This window comes from Lutra lutra, chromosome 18 (assembly GCF_902655055.1).
Source record: "Lutra lutra chromosome 18, mLutLut1.2, whole genome shotgun sequence".
Taxonomy (NCBI): domain Eukaryota; kingdom Metazoa; phylum Chordata; class Mammalia; order Carnivora; family Mustelidae; genus Lutra; species Lutra lutra.
The window spans coordinates 23,079,124-23,105,070 of NC_062295.1; the positions used below are offsets into that span (position 1 = coordinate 23,079,124).

Genomic DNA, 25,947 nt, shown 5'->3' on the forward strand with positions numbered 1-25,947 from the left:
ATTATTAGGACAAGGTCAAAGGCTCAGCGATGGGAGCTGGCTGCTGAGGGGAAGGAATATAGCCACCAAGGACAACCTTGCCTGCTGTCACCTATCCCCAGAAGCCCTTGGCCATGAGCATCTAGTACCCGCACACATTCATACCTCTCTCAAGGAAGATGTAGGACGGTTAGTCAGAAGCAAGGCTGGGGGTGCTGACTGCCTTGCCCGTTCTGTCAACTCGGAGCCTGTCCCACCAAGTCCCACCGCTAACTGCGGGCTCAGTGGTCAAACCCTGGCCTCAAGGGCAGACTTTTTCTTTCCCTTTTTTTTTTTTTTAAGATTTTATTTATTTGAGAGAGAGAGAGATAGGACATGAGAGGGGAGAAGGTCAAAGGGAGAAGCAGACTCCCATGGAGGTGGGAGCCCGATGCAGGACTTGATCTCAGGACCTTGGCATCATGACCTGAGCCAAAGGCAGAGGCTTCACCAACTGAGCCACCCAGGCTCTCTCAACGGCAGACTTGAGCAGAGCCGCCAGCCACACAAATAAAACTCAACTCCAAACGAGACCAGGCTCGCGGGGTCAGGCCTCAGTGCAGGAAGAGGAGGACACCCCAACACAAATCATCAACCCTGTACAGTAGGGGAACAGCTGCTGAACCCTTTCCTGGATGGAAGGCAGCCAAGAAGTTGCCTTCTCCAGCCACACAGAAAGAAAACCCGAGCTTCTGTCTCCTCTATCCCTAGGATCCTTTTACTTGGTTTGCAGACCTGGTTCCCACTGCTCTCCCTGAGCAAAGGGCTGGAGCACTAGCAGGTCTCCTCTTGAGGAGGATTTGATCCTGCCTGGATGCTTCCCCCAAGAAAGGGCTCTGCCTTGGTTGTGGGGGGAGGGTGGAAAGAGGGGACTCCTCCCTCTGCTCCTGAAGAGCCCATCCCAGAACCTCAGGGATGCACCCCAGTTCCCTGTGAGTGACAAGTGCCCAGGCCCGCCAGGTCTGCAGTGTGACCAGCAGGTGGCGCCAGAGGGAGCAGCCCAAGCGCTGTGGGCCCCCAGACCCGGATTCCAACACCTCCCGGCCCCTGGAGCACTTGGCGTGAGCTCCCCCGGAGGGACCAGCTGGGTGGGCGCCACTCTCTCCCCTGAGGTGTCCTCTCCCTGACCGGGGGTCCAAGAGGGCTGACTGCCAAAAGACCGTCTGGCCATTTAGACTGTGGGGTCACATTCCTATCAGCTAGGACTTCTCCCTGCCTCAGTTTCCTCTCCACCTGACAGAGGAGGACAGTCCGTAGTACTACCTTAAGATTTCAGGGGTATCCACTAAGCTCCCTTGTGACACAGACACGAGGCCCAGGTTGTTTCAATGCCCAGAAGTGTTTTATTGGTAAGTGCAGCTCAGAGTTCAGGTAAGTGCAGCTCAGAGTTAAGGCACGACGTTATTGCCTCCAGGAACTGGAAGGACAGGAGTGGACCCAAGAAGCAAGCCCTCTGGGGGGCCGGGCTTGCCGGCCGCTTTCTTGGCCGGTGGCTGGCCCTCAGACCCCACCCCCAGCAGACCTAAGGCTGTGTTGAAGAGGTTGATGGGCGTGGAGCCATCGGTGATGAGGGCCGACTTGAGCCCCAGGCTCTGGAGCAGTTTTACCTGGAAGGGCAAGAGGCGACCGGGAAGGGGGAGTCAGGCCCTTGTCCCTTTCTCTGCTCCTCCACCCCCACCCACATCCATCTGCCACCAGGGCTGCCACCCAAGCCATCCTCCCAGGAGAAGTCTGGGATAAGAAGTAAAGAGGGGGAGCGGGGAACCTGAAGTTTCTTCCTGGGGCACAGGAGACCTAGAAGACCCAGCCGCCCCCGTCCTGCCTTCAGCCGCTCACCATTCACCCTGGGTTACGGCCATGTGGTCCTTTCTGTTCCTAAACACACTGAGTTTTGTTCTCTGTGTCTCTGTCCTTGGACCGTCTCCCAGGAAGCTCCCATCAACTCTACTCTGACCTCAAGTATCCCCTCCTCAGAGCCATCCAGCAGCACCCACCTGACTTCCTTCAAAGCACTGACCACAGACTGGTGGCTCAGCTGCTTACTGTCCGTCCCGGATGAAGCTAGCGCAGTGCCCAACAGAGGACACGGGCATGGGGTCCCATCTCCACCTCCCCCAGCCCCTCTGCCCCCAGCGCTGCCTTCTGGGTTCCAAGTATGGTCCTGAGTCACACACACACACACACTCTCTCTCTCTCTCTCTCCCCCTCCCCACTCTCACCTGCATCTCTGGCCCGGCCACTGCAAGATCCCTGATGGTGCTGGGGCCCAGGGCCTCCGTCATCCGCTTGAACTTATTCACTTCCACTTCAGCCAGCTGCTGGGCCTTGCTCACCTCCAGCTCCAGCTGGGACCGGGCGTAGGCCAGTTCTAGCTCCCGCACTTTCTGTACCCGCTGGAGCTCAGCCTCCTGGAAGAGAGGGAGACGCAGCGTTCTTTCCCTTGTGAGGGCCTCTGGGAACGGTCCAGCAAGTCCCCCAACCAGCAGGCCTGAAGGACCAGAGGCCAAGGGATGGAACTACAAACTGCTGGTCGACTATGGATCCTCGCTGGGCTACCTTTTAAGCTAGGGAGCAGTGGGAGTCCTTAATCTAAGCCTTGGTTTCCTCATCTGTCCTACGGATATACTACTCACCCCTTAGTGGGATGTCAAGCATTAAGTAAGACCATGTGTGTAAGACAATGCAAAGGTTGTCGCAAAGCTGGCCAACATTTGCACGAGTGTTACACACCAGACAGGGCAAAGGACTTCATAAACCACCCAATATTTGAACCCAATATTTTAACAGGGGCGCCTGGGTGGCTCAGTTGGTTAAGCATCTGACTCTCTATTTCAGCTCAGGTCATGATCTCTGGGTTCTGAGATCAAGCCCTGTGTGGGGCTCCAAGCTAGGCATGGAGGCTGCTTATTAAGCTTCTCTCGCTCTCTCTTTCTCTGAGGTTGGAACTAGAGGGTATTATGCTCATCGAACTAAGTCAATCAGAAAAAGACAATTGGGCGCCTGGGTGGCTCAGAGGGTTAAAGCCTCTGCCTTCGGCTCAGGTCATGATCCCAGGGTCCTGGGATCGAGCCCCACATCGGGCTCTTTCCTTGGTGGGGAGCCTGCTTCCTCCTCTCTCTCTCTGCCTGCCTCTCTGCCTACTTGTGATCTCTCTCTGTCCAATAAACAAATAAAACCTTTAAAAAAAAAAAAAGAAAAGAAAAAGACAATCATCATATGGTCTCACTGGTATGTGGCATTTGAGAAGGCAGAGGATCATAGGGGAAGAGAAGAAAGAAAAAACGAAAGCAGAGAGGGGGACAAACCATAAGAGACTCTTAATCTCGGGAAACAAACTGAGGGGTGCTGGGGTGCAGTGATGGGGAACCCCAAGTCCCTGCCCTCCCACAGGCATCGGCCCCACTCACCGTCTCAATGGCCAAGGCCTCCGCTTTCAGCTTGGCCTGCAGCACGGAGCCCTCCCCCTCGATGCGCAGGGCCTCCGCACGGGACTCGGCCTCTGCCTTGGCGGTCCCTGTGCTCTCCACGGCGGTGCTAGGGGTGTTAGAGGGGGTGAGGAAGAGTCAGGGAACACCCAGGAGAACGCCTGGCCCGGCCCAGCCCAGCCCTCCCCCAGCCTTGACTTATGCCAGAGCAGGTGTCCCTCATGCCTCACTCCCTCCACCCGCTGCTGTTGCAGAGGCCCAGCCCTCTTTTCCTCCGGTTCTCAACCCACCTCAGAGCCTCCAGCTCCAAGAGCTCCCTGCGAGCTTTCTCAGCTTCGGACTGGTCCAAGATCTTCTGTCTCTCGAGCCGGCCGCGGGCTTCTTGCTCAAGCCTCTGAGCCTCATGCCTGGATGGGAGAGGGGACAGGGAAGATGCTGGCATGGGCCCGATCTCCAACAGAACTCCAAAGGCAGGGCCTACTGATCTGTGGTGCACACGGGCGGCACTCAGCACACAAATAGAAGACGAATGTGCACGTTGCCAGCCTGGTGCGATTCTTTAAGATTTTATTTATTTATTTGACAAACAGAGATTACAAGTAGGCAGAGAGGCAGGTAGAGAGAGAGAGGAAGCAGGCTCCCCGCTGAGCAGAGAGCCTGATGCGGGGCTCGATTCCAGGACCCTGGGATCACAACCTGAGCCGAAGGCAGAGGCTTTAACCCACTGAGCCACCCAGGCACCCCACCTGGCGTGATTCTAAGCACAGGGGATACAGCCATGACTGAGGCCCCGGCTTCTATGCAGCTGACCTTTCAGGCAGGAGAACCAAATGAATGCGGGTGATTTCTGACAGTGACAAGTTCCCTGAAAACGGGTTTAGTGACAGCAGGGCCAGGCAGAGAGGGTGCTTTTCAGGAAGAAAGAGGCCCTCCAAGGAGCACTCTAGGGTGGAAAAGCATTCCAAGCCCAGGGAATGGCCAGTGCAGAGGGCCCTACCGTGGGAACCCTGCTGTGCTGTCAAGGGGCAGAAAGGAGCTGGAGGGGGTGGGGATCAGAGCATGTGAGCCTGGGGAGAGGCTGGAAGGTGGAGTGGGGGAGGCAGGGCTGGGCACCTGGGGGACTGGAAGGCCACAGAAGCGAGTTTGGGTTCTAGCACAAGCAAGATAGGACGCCACTGGCGCAGGTTGACACGGGGTTGTACTTGAAGTGGCCCACGCTATCTGCTAAGGAGGATGGCGGGCCGACTGGGGCGGGGATGCTACATCACCCAGGTCCTGGCCGAGGGCTGAGGGTGAGGAAGGACCGTGGAGAGGTCCAGCTTACAGCGGGCAGCGTCAGCAGCGGGCGCCCCTCCCCCAGGCCACACTCACTTCGCAGCTGCCTCCTGGGAGTTGGTGGTGATCTCGATGGCCAACTGGACGCTGCGCTGCAGGGCGTCCCGGGTCCGCTGGTCCACGGGCTCCACCGACTGCACGTCCACACTGCTGACCACCAGTCCGTTCTGGGGGAAGATGGCCCGGTCCCGGGGCTGGGGCAGGGACCTTCTCTCGGGCTCCTTGGTTTCCAGGGTCTCAAAGCCGAAGACAGCTGTGCGGATGATGCGGGCGGAGTTCTTGTGGAAGTCGTCGAAGGTGACGGAGGCCACGGCCCCGCGCACCCGGGACGCGATGGCCTTGCAGGCGTCGCCCACAAAGTCAGGCACCGAGAAGAGCTTGGCTGTCTCTTTAGGGTCCTTCCGGTCACTCACCTCGAAGTGCCTGTGAGCAAAGAGGCCCAGAATGGGGACACAGTTTTCCTCCAGGACACAGCAAGTCTCTCATCTCTGAAAGTGACTCGGACGCCCACCCTCTATGACCGGCCAGGGTCTCTCAATGGAGAGGGTGAACTCATACCCTCCATGCGCCCAGGTGGGTCCCATCTCATTCTCTCAGCCACCCTAGGCGGTAGGGATGGGTGTTATTCCCTCTCACAGACGAGGAAATAGAGGCTCAGGGAGGTCAAGGGACAGGCCCGAAGTCACAGGATTGCGGCAAGGTGGAGAGCTGAACTCCGGGAGCGTGACTCTGGTCTATGCGCTTAGCTGTCACGCCCCCCCCCCCCCCCCCCCCCCCGCGATGTCCACACCCATCTGCCTCTGTCACAGTCCTGGTCAAGAGGTAGTGGAGGTGGAGCCCAGCTTCTGGATGGGACTCCTGCCCCTGCCCCCCCAGCTCCAGGCGCTGCTACTAACTACATGTGGGGTGTGGGGCGCTGCTCTAATCCTCGCTGTACCCTTTCAACAGCCCTGGGAGGTGGATGGTGGCCGTTCTCGTTTTACAGATCGGGAAACTGAGGAAAGTGCCGAGTCCCTTGCCCAGGTCCACAGCTAGCAGGCAGCAGGGCTGGGACCCAGGCAGTGAGCCCCTGAGTGTGTGCTTGTGACAACTGCCCACACATGTCCCCTCCAATGGGGTGTGTCTGGCTGACATTTTTGCGGAACCTTGCCCTTACGTGGTTGGCTGGACATATTTAGCTGGGGAGGTTCCCCCAACCACGTCCACCAAATCCTACTCCTGGGAGGGGAGCCTGCACCTTCCCATCACCCGCCTTGGGCATCATGCTGGGTTTTCCTTCCCGGCCACGGCATGGAGTTGGGCGTCTTGCCCCCATGACGAGCCCAGCACCGCTGACCTCGCTGTCCCTCCCTGCCACTCACCAGTTGTAGGCAAGCTGAAGCTGCAACCTCGCGTGGTCTGCGGTCTCGATGGTGATGACATCTGTGAAGAAGTCAGGCCCGAGCAGCAGGCAGAGTGCACGGCGAGCATGGGGACGCTTGGGCCTCCCGGCTGAGAGGGACAACACGGTGAACTGCTCTTCAGGACCCAGCGACACCAGCTCGGGCCCAAAGACCACACTGCAGAAGGAGCATGGAGTCAGACACATGGAGAACCCCTCACCTTCACCCCCCCAGTCACCTGTCCCACCTTACCCCCAACCCTGCAGCCAGCCCCTCCCCCCAGCACCTGTACTACCTCGCCACCAGCCCCCGCGGCCAGCCCCCTCACAAAGTCACCCATCCCACTTCGCCCCCCACCCCCCAGCCAGCCCCTCACCGAGCCTTCTTCTCCCTGTAGTCATACACCTGCACAGCCGCGTTGTGGGGAACCCGGTAGCTGACCACACGGGTCTTGTTCCGGACAGTGGTGGGCTGAGGGGTCTTGAACGTCTCCCTCTCACCCCTGTCGGCCAGAGGGTCCTGCCCCTTGTTCAGCAGCTCCTCCACCCCAGGGGGCAGCTCCTTCTCCCACAGGACTTCGTCCTGGGTCAGCATGTAGGTGCTTCCGATCACAGCACGTACCTTGAGAGAGGAGGACAAGGCAGGGGACGTCACGTGGGAAGGTAAGAGGGAGAAGGACCCAGCCAGCTGTCCCAAAATAGAGCTGGTCTCGGGGGCAGTAGAGTGTGGTGGCTGGGTTCAGTCTCCAGAGCGGGTCTGCCAGGCTTTAGGTCCCCATCCACAGAACGGACCCGCCACCGGCCACCTCCCTGGGTCGAGGAATGAAGGACCTCGCCCGGGTCTAGTGCTGAGAACCTGGTCTGTGGTAAGGGTTCGATCTGATTTCTTCTGTAATTTTCCTTCTCTGGGCAACTTGGAGGGCATCCTAGGGACAGAGGCAGTCAATCCTAGGAAATAAGTAATATCCACTAACATTCCCTGGGATTCTGAGCTCTACTTCTAGGTTGGACTCTTAGAGAAAGAGGTTGGGATGTGGTTCTAGGTCAAACCAAGTTCAAGGCTTCAGATGAGGGGGCGAAGAGGAAGGATTCCACCAGGATAAGAACATGGGAGAGGAGTTCTTCATGAGTTCTTGGTGCTCCTAGGCCACTCCCCAGTCAGACCTTTATCCTGGGACCAGAGTCCCCATCCTAAACCTGGCTCATCACCTCCCTTCGGGGGTTTCCTCAAACTTAAAGTGAGCTATTTAATGCGGTGCCTGGGTGGCTCAGTCAGTTAAGCATCTGACTCCTGATTCTGCCTCAGGTCACATGAGATCGAGCTGCACTGGGCGTGGGGCCCAGGATTCTCTCCCCTTCTCCCTCTGCCCCTCCCCACTCCCTCTCTAAAAAGAGGGAAGGCAAACACTCCCCAGAATGCCCTCACGCCTACCAGCCAGCCCCCTCAGATGCCACCATCAAGGCTGTCGAAGTCTCCCGCCCCACTGCGCATCTGTCCCCGTCAGCCCACGCAAGCCATCTCCATGGCCACGGAGAGGTGAAGACACCCATCCCTCAGCTGTTACCCTTCCAGTCTTGACATCCTGCACGTAGATGCCCTCGTTCTCATCCAGAGGGATGGCCTGACGCTCCTCTACCACTTCCACCTTGGCAGACGGCACATACTCCAGGGGCCCCCGGATAAGCCAGCGGTCCCCAGCCTGGTGGGAGACCTTCTCTCCTTCTTCGCCCTCCTCCAGGGGCTGCAGGGCCCTCAGCAGCAGCCCCTGCTGCTCTGACAGCACGTAGACATCCTGGATGCCTCGTTCTAGCCGCTCTCCGGGCTGGAGGAAAAAGGACTTTTCACCCTGGGGGAGAGATATGGGGTTAGGAGTGGGCGCCGCCCACGGCTACGTCCCTGACTTGCCAGACAGCCCTTCCTGCGGTCACAGGCTTGTGTTGAGAACAGGAGCCCCCAAAAATCCCCACACACACTCCTGCTGTAATACAGTGAGGCACCGTCTGGACCGGGGGATTCTCTACAAATGCCTACAGACCTCACGTGGTCCAAACCACCCTTGACGAATTCTGTACACGGTCATGAACGGGACCTTCGCAGGCTTGACAATTCAGAAGAAAGCTTCTGTTGCCGTTTCTCCCATGCCTTGTTTCCTTGGGATGGTGTAGTCTGGGCATTGGCAGACCCTGTCATTGGGCCAAATCTGGCTTTTTTTTTTTAATTATATGTTTGAGATATAATCTATAGGCTATAAAATTTGTTCATTTAAAGTATACAATTCAGGGGCGCCTGGGTGGCTTAGTCATTGGGTGTCTGCCTTCAGCTTGGGTCATGATCCCAGAGTCCTGGGATTAAGTCCCACATCACATCAGGATCTCTGCTCAGCAGGGAGCCTTCTTCTCCCTCTTCCATTCCTCCTGCTTGTGTTCCCTCTCTTGCTGTGTCTCTATCAAATAAATAAATAAAATTTAAAAAAAGCAGAACTACATTACATAGTCACTGCTTAGCATAAATAAAAAAGTATACAATTCAAGTTACTGACCTCTACCTCTGAAACCTGTAATACCTTAGATGTTAATTGAAACTGAAATTTTAAAAAAGGGGAAAAAATAAAGTATACAGTTCACGGGTGCCTGGGGGGCGCTCAGTCAGTTAAGAGTCTGCATTTGTTTCAGGTCATGATCCCAGGGTCCTGGGATCAAGTCCTGCATCAGGCTCCCTGCTTAGTAGGGAGTAGTAGAAGTAATAGTAGTAGTAGTAGGGAGCCTACTTCGCCCTCTGCCTGCTGTTTCCCCTGCTTGTGCACTTGAGCTCTCTCGCTAACAAAATCTTTTAAAATATATATATATATATATATATATATATATAAATTTTTAATATATAAATATATTTAATATATATATATTTTATATATGTATATTTTTATATATATAGGCTCCTGGGTGGCTTGGTGGATTAAATCCTCTGCCTTCAGCTCGGGTCATGGTCCCAGGGTCCTGGGGTCAAGCCCTGCATCAGGTTCTCTGCTCAGCAGGGAGCCTGCTTCCTCCTCTCTCTCTGCCTGCCTCTCTGCCTACTTGTGATCTCTGTCAAATAAATAAAAAATCTTAAAAAGGGGCACCTGGGTGGCTCAGTGGGTTAAGGGTAAAGCCTCTGCCTTCGGCTCAGGTCATGATCTCAGGGTCCTGGGGTTGAGCCCCGCATTGGGCTCTCTGCTCAGCGGTAAGTCTGCTTCCCCCACCCCACACCTGCCTCTCTGCCTACTTGTGATCTCCCTCTCTGTCAAATAAGTAAAATCTTAAAAAAAAAAAAAATCTTAACACACACACACACACACAAATTCAGAGGTGCCAGGCTGGCTCGCTCAGTGGAACGTGCAACCCCCAATCTTGGGGTTTTGAGTTTGACCCCCATGTTAGGTGTAGAGATTACTTAGAAATAAAACCTTAAAAATAAATAAATAAATAAGGTATATAGGTTAGCTATTCTGGGCTGTCCACAGAGTTGTCCAATTACCACTGTGCTCTAACCCCAGGATATTTTCATCACCTTGAAAAGCCCTGTACTCAGCACCAGCTAATGTCTGTCCATCCCTACTCGCTATAAACGATCATCTATTTCTATCTATGGATTTACCCATCTGGGACATTTTACATAAATGGAATCATGCAATATGTGGTCTTTTTATGCGTGGCCTCTCCTGCTTAGAATGTTTGTTTATCCGTGGAGCAGCAGGTGTGAGTACACCCTGATCATTAGTACACGAGCATCAGCACACGTTTGTTTCTTTTTATAGCTAAAGGATATTCCACTGTGTGGAGAGGCCACAATTTGTTACCCATTCATCCACTGACAGATCCGCCTGTTTCTGGAAGCAAAATGTTACAGGGACGCAGAGACACTCTTTCGTTTACAAGCTGTCTGTGCTTTTGCTCCAAGGGCACCGTTAAGTATTGGCAAGAAAAGCACACCACTCCCAAAGCCTAGAATATCTGTGGTCTGGAGCTTCCCAGCAGATCCCTGCCAATCCCTGGCAGGCCAGTGTCTCATTAAGGGAAGAGTGAGGCAGCAGGTGGGGAGAAGTATAAACCAAGAGGTTTGTTTTGTGCAGGACAAGGACAAAGTTTCCAGGATGGCAGGCACGGATGGGCCCCAGGAGGGGCCTGCAGAAGAGACTACGTGTAAATGGAGGTTGGGGGGGGCACAGGGAGATCCATAGTACAGGGTCTCAAAAGACAGAACTCGGGTGTGCAAATGCACCGAGAGAGCCAGAACAAGCTTGATGCTTCTAGAAAGTGGACCTGGGGTGGGAGGAGGGAAGGGAGGGGTCCCAGGGCCTCACAGCCCTCAAGGGCATTCAGCCTTCCCGGAGAGCTGGAGGCCTTTACCTTGACCACACGCTTTTGCCCCAGCTGGTTCTTGCCATCCAGTCCAACCGGGTCGAGAATCACACAGTAGTTGTGGGGGCCCAGGGTGGTGATGGGCACAATCCCTAGCACCTCCTCGTAGACGTCTGGCACGTGGGCCTCCGTGTCCTGCACTGTCACCAACCACTCCTCCCCGGTACGGCGGCTCACTCCTCTCAAGTCTCGAAAGTTCTGCCGAGCCCGGAGGTGCAGGGCTGTCTGTGGAACAAGACGTCAGGGCATTGGAGGAAACCGACCTCCAGTTTCCTCAGGGGAGGGAGACCCACCGGCCACCGAGTGCTAGAGGGCCAGAATGCCAGTCTCTACCAGCCCAGGAGGACCTTTTAATCCTCAGAGGACCCAGGATGCTCCTCAGGGAGCTGACCTCCACATTTTTCTACGAGTGGCCCCAGAAATATTGCCTCTCATCTACTGTCACGTTCTCTGGCCACTAGGAATGAGGCCTACTCCAGGGTCCCTTCATCCCCAGAGCACAGACCTTTTCTGTGAGGATCACAGCATCCACCAAATCCAGAACCTCCTCGAACACTGCTGGGAGATAGGCGCCCACGGCACGGACCAGCCATTCTTCTCCTGGGCCAAGGGTGGAGAGGGGAGGGTCAAAGTTCACCCGGCCTGCTCCCCAGCTGCCCCATCCCACAGCCCAGACAACAGGGCACCCCCCGGGCTCTGTAGGGGAGATGCCATGGCCTCAGGTGCCAGGGCCTGATGAGAGTGCCCACATTAATTCTTTTCTGAGGCCAGAGGAAACCAACCCCGACCCAGGACAATAAGCAAAGCTGCCATGCCTTCTCTGAGCTCCAAAGATGAACTTTTCCCTCCCCCCGAAGTGAGCAGCACTGCCCCTAAGAGAGTGGGAGATACGGTCTCGTTTCTGGAAGGAGCAAGAGTGCCCTTGCTCACCATAAAGCCCAGGAAGTAACCTCACTTCCGGGCCTCAGTGAGGTCACAGGAAGAAGGGGACTCCTAGGGCCTTGAGGTGGTTTGGGGCTATGTGAGTTCCCATTTGTAGAGCATTCTGAACCACTCCTGGCACAGACGGAGAACATCACAAGGGCCAAATACAATTGCTAGTTGTATACCAACACCTGCTTTGTTGATCTAGAGAGGGGCGCCGACTGCTGTCCCCCGGCCCATGGTAAAGGGGAGGGGGGACAGAAAAGCCAGGTCAGCACGTTCATGGTAACAGGGTCAGGGCAGAGGTGACATGAAGCTGGGTGGGGGGAAAGCAGCCACGGGTGGCTTCGAAAACATACCAGGCAAGCACTTCCTCCCAGGTTGCAAGGGGCCATCCCCACACCCGCAGGCAAGACAAGGCCCGCCCACCCCCATCCACACCCCTCCATCGACCCCACCTGTCACCCTCTCCTTGCCCTCCCGGTCCCAGCACTCCTTGCGGGCCCTCAGCCGCAGGGCCTGGTTCTGCTTGATGACTGTGGCCTGAATGATCTCCAAGACCTCCACCTCCTTCCGGGGGATATAGGTGCCTGGGAAGGGAAGGGGGTACAGAGGGTGAAGTCCGGCAGGGATCAAAGCCATCATGGAAATGCAGGGAGCCTCAGACCCAGATGCCGGCCAACGCAAAGAACTTACCAGGTCCTTCAAATAGCCACTCGTCTCCTGCTACCACCTTGTCTCCGCTCTTATCCACAAAATCCAGCAACGCCTTAAGATGGAGGGCAGTGTTGGGCAGAACCACCTGTAGGGGCGTGATGTCCTAACAGGGGAAGGGAGGTCATGGGACATTCAGTACTGTGGCCCCTGGAGTCAAACCCCATACCCTGGAGGTCAGAGGCCACAGTGTCAATCTTCCCCTGTCCCCAGACAAACCCCCAAGTGGAATATGCAAGCTAGGGGTGGTCCTAAAGCCATCTGGTCTGAAGAACAAAGACAGGTGACAGAGCAAGCGGACTCACGGCCAGTGAGCCAAGGACACACGTTCCTCCAGAGGAAGTGCTCAGAAGTGGTTCTGAGCTACGAATCTAGGCGGGAAACGCCTCTGGGCTTCATGTGCACCAGGGCCCTCTGGGGATCGTTAAGGAAATGGGAAGCCTGAACAGCTGTAACAGACACACTTTGGGCACGTGGCTTTGTTGGCAGTGTTGCTTCATGGTCACAAAACAGCTGCTGTCCTGGAGACATCACATCTCCCTTTGTCAGGAAGGGGCACCTGGCAACAAGTACCCAGACCTTTTAGAAGTTTGTAGAAAGATTTCTATGAGTAGGACTTCACTTGGTCTTTGGTTTGAGGGAGGCAGGAAAGCAAGCAAAGAGAACCAAAGAGAGGCTAAGAGACACGCTCAAGGTCACCCAACTTGTAAGGAACAGGAAAAGGACCTGAACCGCCGTCTTCCTGAAGCCTGCCTGCCTGCCTTACTCTGCCCAGAGTGGCCCTGGGGTGGAGGAGGTCAGGTAACTCCACTCTCCCTGCTGGCCACACATGGGGTTGGAGGCAGAGCTGGAGGCTCACTGGGCAGGCAAGCCCTTCCTTGACGCCTTCGATGTACACCCCCCAAAGCTGGCCCGTGGCAGCGGGGGAGGGGGGGTAGGGCACAGGCTAGCCCCGGCTTCATGGATTGCAAGTTCCAGCAGGTGACAAGACAGATACAGACCTTTCTCTTCAAGAAGACCGTGGACGGTGTCAGTGGGAAGAGACAGGCAGCAATAGCCCAAAGGAAGTTAGGAAAGGTCCTTCAGAAGTGGCATTTGAGCTGGGGTTCAAAGGAAGAGCTGGCTTCAGATGCAAAGGTGTGGGAGGAGGAGGAAATGGGGCGCATTCTGGAAGGAACATATAGACCAGCAGGTCTGTCCCCTCCCAAATCTACTCTACCATCACTTCCTACCTGTTCCATCGAAAGCTGGGTCTGCCTTTATCTACTGCTGCCATTTCCCTCACCTAAGCTGCCAACGTCTCTCAGCTGAAGGATGGAAAGTTCTTAGTAACCAGTCTCCACCTGCCACCTTTGTCTCCTTCCAGTTCATCCCCCCTATCACTGCAGGCTTCCAACTCAGGTGACTGGGTACCCAGTGATATCATCACATAAAACTGGGAATGTGGGAGAACAACAGATCGGGGTGGGGGGGAGGGAAAGAATGGCCATTAGGCTGCAGTGAGGTGGCCTTGGGGCTTTGCCAAAGTGAGCTCAGTGGAGGTGAGGGCAAGGACCAGATGCAGGGGCTTACGAGGAAATGGGGCAGAGGATCAAGTATCAAAGAGTATGTAAGCAAGGAAAGAAAAGGTAGTAAATAGCTAGAAATCAAATTTACAGGCCATTCCTAAAGGTTCATACTTTTAGATTTGGTGTGCATATCCTGGGATCTGGCAATGCTTAGTAGTTTCTACCCCCCCTCCCCCCTTTTTTTTTTATTTTAAGTAGGCTCCATGCCCAACACAGGACTTGAACTTATGACCCCGAGATCAAGGTCAAGTCACTTTGGCTGAGCCAGCCAGGTCCCCCAATATTTTCTACTCTCGAAAAAGGCAGCAAACTTCAGCGTGCACCACAGACAAGTACATTTGTGGCAAAATTTTTCCCTATAAATTGGAAATACCCTAAAATACACTCAAGAGGAGAATGGCTGAGCTCGTGCATATCATATGGAATTACGTATGGCAAACCAGACTTACGCACCAACGTGCAGAAGTTCATTCAAACTACACTGGCAGGGGCACCTGGGTGACTCAGTTGGTTGAGCGTCTGGCTTTGGCTCAGGTCATGATCTCAGGGTCCTGGGAAGGAGCCCAGCTCTTGAAAGAGCTGTAGTGATCAGAACAGTATGGTACCAACACCAAAATAGACACGTAGATCAATGACACAGGACAGAGAGCCCAGAAATAAAGCCTTGACTGTACGGTCAATTAATCTTTGAGAAAGGAGGCAAGATTATGCAATGGGGAAAAAGTGTTTTCAACAGATGGTGTTGGGAAAACTGGACAGCTCCATGCAAAAGAATGAAACTGCACCACTTTCTTACACAAAAATTAACTCAAAGTGGATTAAGGAGCTAAATGTGAGATCTGAAACCATAACAACCCTAGAAGACAGCACAGACAGTCATGCCTCTGACATTGGCTATAGCAACGTTTTTCTAGATAGGTCTCTTGAGGCAAGAGAAAAAAAAAAAAAGAAGCAAAAATAACCATTGGGACTACATCAAAATAAAAAGTCTCTGCATAGCAAAGAAAACAACCAACAAAACTAAAAGACAACCTACAGAATGGGAGAAGATAATTGCCAATGATATCTCCGACATCCAAAATACATGAAGAATTTATACAACTCAACACCAAAAAGTAATCCAATTAAAACTGGGCAGAAGACCTGAATAGATGTTTCTCCAAAGACCTTCAGATGGCCAAAAGATACACGAAAAGATGCTCAATATCACTCATCATCAGGGGAATGAAAATCAAAACCATAATGAGCGATCACTTCACACCTGTCAGAATGGCTAAAATGAAAAACACAAGAAACAGTGTTGGCGAAGATATGGAGAAAAAGGAACTCTTGTGCGCTGTTGGTGAGAATGCAAGCTGGGGCAGCCACTCTGGGAAACAGTATGGGCAGTCCTCAAAAAATTAAAAAGAGGGGCGCCTGGGTGGCTCAGCTGGTTAAGCATCTGCCTTCAGCTCGGGTCATGATCCCAGGGTCCTGGGATCGAACCCCACATTGGGCTCCCTGCTCAGAGGGGAGCCTGCTTCTCCCTCTCCCTCTGCTGCTCTGCCTGGTTATGCTCTCTCCCTCTGTCAAATAAATAAAAATCTTAAAAAAAAAAATTAAAAATAGAATGGCTCTACAATCCAGTAATCACACTATTGGGTATTTACCCAAAGAATATGAAAATACTCATTTGAAAGGATACATGTACCCCAATGTTTACTGCAGCATTATTTATAATAGCCAAATTACAGAGAAAGTTCAAGTGTCCATCACTAAAGGAATAGATGAGGGACATACATACGATGGGATAGGACTCGGCCATAAACAAAGAATGAAAACTTAGGGCTCCTGGGTGGTTCAGTCTGTTAAGCCTCTGCCTTCGGCTCAGGTCATGATCCCAGAGTCCTGGGATCAAGCCCCGCATCGGGTTCTCTGCTCGGCAGGGAGCCTGCTTCCCCCCAACACCTGCCTCTGCCTGCCTCTCTGCCTACTTGTGATCTCTCTCTCTGCCAAATAAATAAAATCTTAAAAAAAAAAAAAAGAAAAGAAAAAAAGAATGAAACCTTGCCATTTGCAATGAGGTGAATGCATCTAGAGAGGATAATGCTAAGCAAAATAAGTCAGAGAAAGACAAATACCTATGATTTCACTTCAATGTGGAATTTAAGAAACAAACTGATAAAGTGGGGGAGACAAACCAAGAAGCAGACGCCTAACTATAGAGAACAAACTAATGGTCACCAAAAAGGAGGAGAGTGGGGGGATGGGGAAATTAGGTAAACAGGACTAAGAGTACACTTTTCCTGTGATAAGCACTGAGTCATGCATGGAATTGTTGAGTCACTATATAACGTCCTACTGTATGTTAATTACACTGGGATTAAAAACAAAACAAAACAAAACAAAAAAGCTACAGAATGAGGAGCTGGGTTCCCAGGCCCAGTGGATGGAGGCTCCAGCAGGTAGAAAGGAGAAAAGCACACATACCGAGTAAGGGAAGGGGACACAGACCCAGAGCCTACCAGATGGCCTTGACTTCTAAGTATATGACAAATTTGTCCGAGTGAGGATAGAAACTGGGAAGAGGGTGCCTGGGTGGTTAATTGGTTAAGCATCAGCCTCTGGCTCAGGTCATGACCTTGGGGTCCTGGGATCGAGCCCCCGCCTTATCCTAGGACTCCCTGCTCAGCAGGGAGTCTGCTTCTCCTTCCCCACTCATGCCTGCTCGCTCACTCTCTCTCAAGAAATAAATAAAATCTTGAGAAAATAGGAAGAGAGTAGAAAATGATAAATATTTAGAGGCAGGCAGAAAGAAGTAGAGAGAAAGCTGGTTAGGAAGGAAGAGAACCACTGAACAGGGCTTGGTTTGGAATGAACCATTCAACCCATCAGCTACTTGTATTCCTGTCATCTCAGTGAGATCTTCTGTGAGAACAGAAAGGACAGGTGAAGGGTCACACCGAGCCAGGACTGGGCTTTGCCCTGAGTCCTGCACATGAGAGACTTAAAATGATAAGCTCCTGTTGGAGTAGGAAAGACAGACCAGGAAGAGGATCTGAGGGACGAGAGAGAAGACAGAATGAGAAGCCCTGAGAAGCCCTGAGGACACAGGAGGCCCAGGAAAGGGAGGCTGACGGTGAGGAGCTGGGGCTGAATTTCCAAGGTAGGCCAAGCGGGAGTAATACCAAGTCCTCATTGGACAAGGGTACCGGAAGGGGCTGAAGCAGAAGGAAAAGAGGCAAGAGTCAGGGTTGAGGTCAAGAAGGCCAAGTCAGGGGCGCCTGGGTGGCTCAGTGGGTTAAGCCTCTGCCTTCGGCTCAGGTCATGATCTCAGGGTCCTGGGATCGAGTCCCGCGTCGGGCTCTCTGCTTGGCGGGGAGCCTGTTCCACACACCCACCCCCACCTGCTGCTTTGCCTACTTGTGATCTCTGTCTCTCTGTTAAATAAGTAAGTAAAATCTTTTAAAAAAAGAAGGCCAAGTCATTGACAGGGTTATTGCAAGGACATTAATGAGGTTCCCAGGAGTCAAAAGCGGAGGAGGAGGAGGGAGGATGGAGCAAGGCACCACCTTAGTGAAGCTGAGGAAAGAAGCCACAGGGGCAGAGAGAGACAAGAGTAGAGTGGTGGGTGGAAAGGGAACGTCTCCTTGACATTGGGCTCTGAGGAGGGAGAGAGGGAGAGGCCCTGCCCTCCTGGCCTGGAGAATGTGGGGTGTGAGAGAATGAGTGGCGGTAGGGCTGGGGATCCTAGGAAATTTAGACACTGGGGCTGAAGACCACCCTCAACAAACACACACACACACACACTGCTCCCCACCCACAGGGCAACTGAGCTGATCTGATCTGAGGTCGACCTGGGTATGGAGAATTTTTGGCTTTTGATAGTTTCAGATTTACACGGAAGTGGCCAGAATAGTAGAAGGAATTCCCGGAGGCTACTCACGCAGATTCCTCAAGGGTTAACATTCTAATTACCCGTCAGCACTTTCTATCCGGATATGCTCACAATTTTCTCCCCAAGAAGCTGCCACTAAGTAGGCAGGAAGGTCTCAAAGCTCCGGGGGGGGGGGGGGGGGGGGGGGGGGAGGTTGCGGGGGGTGGTGCCTGGAGTCTTCCGGGATCAAGAAGCACCGGTGAGTAGAGGCGCCCAGAGTAAACCAGTATCAACTGGCGAGGAGGTGAAGGCAGATGGACATCAAGGCAGATGCCCGTTTTCTCGGGGCCCAGGGCCTGAGGACAACACACACAAGGGCTGGGCCAAGAGCACAGGCCAAGAGCACAGGCCAGTGACGCCTTCCAGTCCCCAGGAGCCTGGACCACGACGTGTCCACCACTGCGGGCACCACCCACCAGCATCTGGCACCATTTAAACGAATGCCCACTCTTGGCAAAGCCATTTAGCATCACACTGGTCGGGAGCTTCTAGCACTGTCTGGAGCCTGGAAGGTCAGGTGCGGAGATGGGCTGCCAGCTCTCAAAGGAGGGGCACAGGTGGGGGTCAGAGGCAGGTGGAGGAAGCAAGGATCTGTCCTTGGTGAGAACCAGCAGATGCCACCCCTGCCCCCTCTCCCAGCCCCAGCTTGTGTCCATCCAAAGGCCATGCAGAGCCCTGGGACAAGGACGTATGGTCACGGAGGAAGCAAAGTCAGGTACCTTTTCCAGCACCTCCCCTGGGTACAGGGGGAAGGGGTCCTGGGTCAGCCGGATCTCTAGGTCGGCATGGCGGAGCCGTACTTGCCCTGTGACGTCGAACAGCACGGCACCCTGGGGGTCCCGAGACACAGGGTTGGCCACCGTGCAGTAGTGGCGTGGAGGGACAGTCACCATGCGCAAGGGGGCAAACAGGATCCTGTTGGAGGGTGAGAAGCAGTGTGAGGACCCAGGGGACTTCTGTTCCCACTTCTGAGCAGGACAACGAATGGGGAAAAACTCCAAAGTCCCCAACATATCCCTTGGAGTCACACAAAGGGAACAAAGTTTGCTAGGGGACTCCAAGTCTTGTCTTCTGAGACTTTGGTCAGAAGACAACCCTGCCTGGGAACAGGAAGGAGACGGATGATCGTACCAGCCAGATGAACAGACGCCCCATGGCCAGGTCCCAGCACCCACCTCTCATTGTCCTGCCGGATATAAGTCTTAGGTCCGACCTCCACGCGGGACACGTTGCTGTTCTGGTCCAGCACGTGGATGTAGTGGTACGGGGGGATACGAATGATGGACTCTTCAGTTGCCATGGCAACTCCTGAGACCAGGGCAGCAGGCTGACAGACAGGTGGGGAGCAGATACAAGATGAGCACAGAGGTGGGGGTGGGAAGTGCCTGGCAAAGGCAGCACCAAGCCTCATGCCCAGCTGGGGATGGGGGAGAGGGTCCTTCCTCCCCAAGCACCTCCCACCCCCACAGTTCCCATCATTTCGCCCTCTACCGTCCCAAGCCGGCCTCTGCCTTTCTTCTCACTCAGGGCATCGCAGCCCATCCAGACCCCTGCTGAGAACTGCTGGATACATAACCACAGAAGCCCAGGGGTCTCTGCCTATTCCTTTCCTTTCCCACACTGCTTGCTGCACTGGAAGGGGCTTTAGATCAAAACTCTGGAGCTGCGGTGGCCTTTCCCAACACAGCGGGGAGCTCTGGCTCCAAGTGGCTCCCTGGCTCCAAGGATGCAGGCTCCTTTATTTGAGGGGGTCCCGAGGCCCCAGCTGTATTGAAATGTTAGCCCACAGCCCAAGAATATTTACACGATCTTTGTCTGCCCCACTCCCTACACACACACACACACACACACACACGTGCACGTGCTTTAAGCCATCTGGGATGAACTGTCCAGACATGGGCCGCCTCTCCAGGGAGGAATCCCTGGCGAAACTGGTACTCCCTAGAATCAGCTGGATTAGAAACACCGAATTATTCTAGTCCTTTCCTCCCCAGTTCTCTCTGGTTTGTTACCACTCTTGGTTTCCTGCAGTTGTGGGTCGGGGCAGTAGGTGGGAAGGGAAAAGGAATAAATGGGTCTGTATCCCATCCACCCCCACTCCCACCTCCTTCTGCATCCTGGGTGGTTCCAATCCATGCTCCGCCTGCTCAGGAAGGTCACGCCTAAACCCCATCTCTGCCCTCCCCACCCCAACATGCCTTGGACTTTGGACAACCTATCCCTTGGAGTCACACAAGGGGAACAAAGTTTGCTAGAGGACTCAAAGTCCTGTCTTCTGAGACTTTGGTCAGATGTTTTTGAAGCCACCACCAGAAAGGAAGGCCACCTCCTCTACTCCACCGTTCACCCAACTTCCAAACCGAGAGGAGAAGAGGGGAAAGGAGGAGGGTGTGGCTTCCCACGGGAGAACCAGGCGGAAGCCACGGAATTACAGAACAGAGGCAAGGCCCAGGAGTTTTGCTTCATTTACACAATCTGTACGTTTCTGTTGCTGCTGTCGAACAATTACCAGTTTCCAGACTCCTGATTTGCTGCTTCTCTTGCAGAAGCCACATACCCCCTGCCCCCACCAGAACCAGACAGAGCCAGCCAGGTCGCACCTGCTCCCTTTGGACGGGACACAAGCTTCCCTGCTTACCAGAGTCCCCACCTATTGTCCCCACTGTCCCACACCTGGGCCACTGCACTCACATCACCCGCCAGGCTCCTGCTTAAAACCCTTCAACTTCAGCATCATCCAACAGAACTTTCTCTAATGACGGACATCTTCTAAAGCTGTGTTCTTTGGGCTGCCCACGTGTCACTACTGAGTACCGGTAAGGTGACTAGTCTAAGTGAGGAATGCAATATTACACTTTAATGAAGGTAGCCAAATGAGGCTGGTTGATCCCAGATTACAGTGTAACTCAAAGTGGCGGAGTCCCACATAGGGACTCTGAATCATTCCAGGCCACCCCGCAAATCAGGGGTACCACTGGGAAGAGTCCTGAGGGAATGGCTGGTCCCATCCCTCTCTGAGGGCAGCATGGGACCGTGGTTAGGGGCGTGGAGTCAGCCAGACTGCCCCCACTTACAGTTCCAATTCCCTGCCTTATACCGTTTCCTTAATGTCTTACCTCATTTTGAAAGGTTATGGCTTTGACCACTTTCCTGGTACACTTTTCAACCCTAAAGGATGTTCTCTCTCTCTAAAACTTTGTATGGGATTTGACCCTGATACTTTTCTGTGGCTCCTTTTTATGTGAAGTTCATTTCCCGTAACCAGTAGGAGTGGCTTTTCTAACATCAGAGCTCCCCTTTCTGTTGTGTTCAGGTAATGTCTGAAAATAAAGGGGCGGACTTTCAGCTTTCCTGGATGGGTTCTCATCCCCACTTTCACCTGGACCTTCCTGTTCCTTCCTCTCTTCGGCCCAGTCCCTCCCAACTATGGTTCTGAAGCTGCTCCCTGATGAAGCCCCTGAACAGCCCCCAGGATCCCTTCCTGGTTGGGGTAACCTCAGACAATCTGTTGCCCTCCCTAAACCCATTTCCTGGGCCTGTAAACGGAGAACGGATGGGGCATCTACTCGAGTTATGCGACTGAGGTCATCATAAAGTATTTGGAACAGAGCCCGGCTCTTCATGTGGCTTACTGCCTGAACACCAGCTCTCTTAATTAGGGGGTGCGGCCTAGCACCAGAGGGGCCCCCTCTCCCTCCGCCCGTTGACTGGTCAGAAAGATGGCAAGTCTCCTGTCACCCCAGCTGTGGGGCTAGAAGACTAGCAAAGAAGGGGCATCTGAAAGCCAAGTAAAGCCTTTTCCAGCTGCTCCCCTGCCAAGTTCTCTGCAGGGTGGAAGCCTGGCCAGGAAGCCAGATGGGGGAGAGGAAGGGCTAAGGGCTATAAACGGAGGTGTGGACAGGGCTCCATGAGGCACCCCTCCAGGGAAGTGCTTAACAGTAGAAGGCCATGCAGGCCTGGGAAGCAGGCCCCAGGAACAGCCTCCAATGAGTCCTTTTTGGACAATGCTCCACTCCCTATGGCTGAGACCTCTCCACCATCTGTCACCCCAGCTGGGACCAGTCAGGGAGGCTGAGAGCCTCGCCCAGCTCAGTGAGTCAGCTGCGAGTCCTCCTAGCTGACCTGCCTGTGCTTCCGCCTTGTTCCAAAGCCAAGGCCTTGTCTCAGTACCAGGACCGGGTCTTAACCCACCATGCCCTCCAGCTGTGCCTCCCACCTAAACCACCGGCTCTTCACCCAAGAACAGTGGGTTCTTGCTCTTTAACTCTGATCATCTGCAGAAGGGAGCCTCGAGATGAGGCCTCTCCAGGGAACCAGGGAAACGACCTGACTCAGGCACCATGTTTGTCACAAGTCCCAGATTGAGACTTCTGTGGTTTACCAGACACATACAGTCAGAACATTTTCTTCCCAATGTAGGAGGACCCTCAAAAAACAAGAGTCAAGGGCGCCTGGGTGGCTCAGTGGGTTGGGCCGCTGCCTTCGGCTTGGGTCGTGATCTTAGGGTCCTGGGATCGAGTCCCGCGTCGGGCTCTCTGCTCAGCAGGGAGCCTGCTTCCCTTCCTCTCTCTCTGCCTGCCTCTCTGCCTACCTGTGATCTCTGTCTGTCAAATAAATAAATAAAATCTTTAAAAAAAAAAAAAAAACAAGAGTCAAGAACGGTGTTGACCTTGTGAAGCTCCTGGGCAGCACACGGGTTTGCACACCCCCATAACTCCAAACCCACCCAGGCCTCCTTCCGGTGCCTGCTTCCAGGATCTGCCCCATTGTCCTGGGCCGTCTCTGCTAGACCACACTTCCCTCAAGGATCATGAGACTCCTGCAAGAGCCAGCCAACTTTTGCCCAAAGCCTCAGACATGGCCCCACACCCATGAAGAAAATAGGAAAGTAATGGGTGGTAGGGCAGAGAACGAAACACGCTATGAGCCGTGGGGCTCAACCTTGAGTTAAGAGGTGGTTCTTGACCAGCGTCTTGGCTCAAAAGTGAACCTAACACTATGGTTTTCAGGAAGTTTCTTTGGTTACTACCGGTCAGCTACCTTCAGGGCCAACTGTGAGCACCCGGTGGTGACTCCAAGGGCAGGTGTCTCGGGGACCGGCTTCTCACTGCGAGCTGCTCCGCGTCGGGCGGGGTCCACCTCGCCTGAAGCTCGTTAGCGAGGGGACTTCTCGGCTACAAGAGCTGCTGAGCCGGCGGCGCTTTAACTAGATTCCTCTCGGTCTGGGCACACCTTAAAGTCCCAGCAGCTCTGGCCTCAAGCAGCTACTCTCTGCCCTGGAGGTCTTTGAAAACCACTGATCTCTGCAGATTCTGACATCAGGGCTGTGGGGGGCAAGCACTGTCCCCCCACCACCACTCCCCTACCCCCCGCTGTAGGCTCTACACCCAGCGTGGAGCCCAACACAGGGCTTGAACTCACGACCTTAAGATCAACATCTGGGCTGAGATCAAGAGCTGGATGCTAGGGGCGCCTGGGCGGGTAAGCAGCCGACAGCTCCGCTCATGATGTCAGGGTCATGAGGTGGGGTTAACACCTTAGGCTCAATGCTCAGCGAGGAGTCTGCTTGGGATTCTCTCCCTTCCTCTGCCCCTAACTCCATCCGCTAACCGGCCCCCCCCTGCCTCCCCCGCAGGCGCTCTCGCTCTAAAATAAATATAGCTTTAAAAAAAAAAAAAAAAAAGAGTTGGATGCTTGACAGACTGAGCCACCCAGGCACCCAGAGCGCTGCTGTATTTAAAAGCTCTCGCGCTGGCTGTAACACCCAGCAAGGAGGAGCAGTCATGATCTTGGGCCACTTGCTAGCTCGGAGCCGGAGCCTCCCAGACTGAAGTGGAAAGAGGAGTGACCATTTCCTGGGTGTGAAGAGATCAGAGGGCACAGGAAGTCTCCAGTGCAGGGGAGCTCAAAGGGTGGCTGGGAGGAGGGAGAATCAGGAAGAGCGCAGATGGGAAACTTGGTGGGGGGGTTGGCATTTGCTTATTCTCCTCCAGCCCCCTAGCCAACACACGCCCCCTTCCGCAAGCAGGCTGGAAGGTGCAGGGGAGGCCCACCGCCATCACCTCTATCAAGCCCAGGTTTAGGACAATGTACATGACATTTGGCGTAAACAGGGTCTCCTCTTTGCAATTTCCCTGATTGTAAACATTCTAAGTTTCAGAGAAACCAAGAGTACCATGACTCAGGGACTGCACAGAAGCTGCTTACACACTGGCTTGGTTGGGGGAAATTATTGTCAACTTTAGGGGACCAGAGTGGACGTTTAGGACACTTTATCTCCCAGCAATGATGTTTAAGAGCAAAGTTTTAGGACCTTCTCTTCCTAGGAAAGAGGAAGCACTCCTTCCTTCTCTGAGCTCCACAACTACCTCGTGGAAGAGCAGCTCGGTGGCCTCACTGGGGACAATTCTGCCAGCTCAGAATGCTGCTTCTCCTCTCCTCATCCTACCTCCGGATGCTCCCGATTTAACCCCTCATCCCTGAAGGAGAAGATTGCCTAGTTGAGAAGTGACCCAGGAACCAGGCTTTAGAACCCCGGACCCAGATCAAGGTTTTCTAAACTCACTCCATCACACGACCCAGCTGAAGAGTGTGGCTCTGACTCACGCTGATTCCCAGGCCTGACCCAGACCCGCTGCACCAGATTCTGGGGGAAGAGACCCCAGAACATGGATCTTTAGCAAGAGCCCCCAGATAACAGCTCCCACTTACTAAGGACTTAAACTGTGCCAGGTGTTAATTGCCATTAACTGATTCCTCTAATCCTAGAAGTTAAGCAACACGGCTCAGGGTCACCCAATGTTCAAAGGACAGGCTCAGAATTCCGCCCTTAGCCTGGAAGAGAGCTGGCAAACCAGGAAGTGGCCAGGCTTTTCCCAAAGAAAGGTTAAGATTCTAAACACAAAAGGAGGACTCCGGACCTGGGTGGGGCTGAGTATTTTCAAATGATCGGCCTTTTACAGATGAGTATTTTCTGCTTCAAGGGGAGTGGGTGATGGAGGGCAGCCTCCAACCAACCCAGAAGCCTGAGTTACCTAGGTGACCTCAGGCTGTCCCCAGGGCCATCCATTCAAGGTGGCTGCTCCACCCAGAAAGCCTCACCCTGGGTCAGGCTGGGAGCCCTGTGTGCCAAAGGCGGAAACAGGCAGAAGCTCCCAGGGAGCACACCAGCTGGCACTTTAACAACCAGCTTTCTCCTCACAACCCAGGGTCCGCCGGGAGCAGGGAGCAGACCACACAGGGCCATCTGCCTCAATCAACCACCATCCCCCACCTTCCCAGAAGTCAAGGGCGGGCTCTGACATCTCCACAGTCACAAGCTGGCAATCAAGGAGTTTTGCATTCCTTCCTTTCACCCTCGAAAAGAGAAAAAGAGCTTTGCTCACCAACCTCCACGCCTTCTAGAAGTCAAGCCTACCTCAGGATTGCTTTGCTAAGTACCTCCCACAGGATCTGCAAGGCCCACGGCTGGCATAACCTTAAGCGAGGCAAATAGGAAAGCCTCAACATTTGGCAGATGAAGGATCTGGGGCGGGAGGGTAGGGACAGGAATCCCATTCTGAAAGCTCAAGAGGACAGGCCAGAGCCCAGATGCCCGGGGAATGGGGGGGCGGGGGCAGCTGAGACTGGCAGCAGGGACTCAGGACGGAGTCTGAATGGACCCAAGTTTCTTCTGCCCTTACTTCTGATGTGAGACCCTGAAGTGGAGAGGCCTGAGATTTTGGGGGGTAGGGGAGTGTTGGCAAGGTAACAAGTTGACCTACCTTTACTTCGAAGGGCAGGAAAAAAGAAAGTCCAACAAGAAAAGCCAAACCTCCCAAGGGTAAGCCTCCACCCACCTTCCTCCCCAGGCTCTGAGAAGTCTTACCTGCCCCAGCAGAAGCAAGCTGCGCTAGAAGGCAGGACGGGGCTCGGAAAGCCTGGAGGGACAGACGGCCCCACCAGTGGTTTGGGGGCGTTGGGACTGGTATGAATTACACCCGGAAGCAGCGCGCTGTTACAGACCCCCCCCCCCTTGGAGGGGGAAACACCGTGGCCCAGCCTTAGAGATCACTTCCCGGTAGGGCAGCCTCCGAGGGGTGGGGCTTGGCTATTTAAAGGGCCCTCGCAGCTGGTTCTCGGCGTTTCTCCGCTGGGCGGCTTCTCCAGCAGCTGAAGGCACTGCAGCTCAGCCCTCAGGAGGCTCACGCCTCCAAGCCAGCTGGCAGTGCTGAAATGAGACTGGGAAGGATCAGAGGGCCCGAGACTGGGGGGGAGTGGGAGTGGGTG

General features: G+C 54.2%; 1 protein-coding gene across 3 annotated transcripts; it reads right to left on the reverse strand.

Moving 5' to 3' along the window:
* Window positions 1-1,389: 1,389 nt before the first annotated feature.
* Window positions 1,390-25,705, reverse strand: MVP (major vault protein). 3 transcript variants are annotated; one of them, XM_047713331.1, is made up of 16 exons: window positions 25,547-25,688; window positions 23,444-23,595; window positions 18,855-19,006; window positions 18,399-18,594; window positions 12,178-12,301; window positions 11,940-12,071; window positions 11,063-11,157; window positions 10,546-10,782; window positions 7,725-8,006; window positions 6,537-6,781; window positions 6,140-6,337; window positions 4,815-5,201; window positions 3,734-3,850; window positions 3,426-3,552; window positions 2,238-2,426; window positions 1,390-1,625 (listed from the first exon to the last, which is right to left on the reverse strand). In XM_047713331.1, exons 2-16 carry the CDS (start codon window positions 23,462-23,464, stop codon window positions 1,407-1,409), a joined length of 2,721 nt encoding a protein of 906 aa, XP_047569287.1. In that variant the 5' UTR covers window positions 23,465-23,595; window positions 25,547-25,688; the 3' UTR covers window positions 1,390-1,406. The 3 variants fall into 3 exon arrangements, with proteins under 3 accessions (XP_047569287.1, XP_047569288.1, XP_047569289.1); XM_047713332.1 differs by lacking the exon at window positions 23,444-23,595 and having other exon boundaries at window positions 25,547-25,705; XM_047713333.1 differs by lacking the exons at window positions 23,444-23,595; window positions 25,547-25,688 and adding an exon at window positions 19,944-20,052.
* Between the last annotated feature and the right edge of the window lie 242 nt (window positions 25,706-25,947).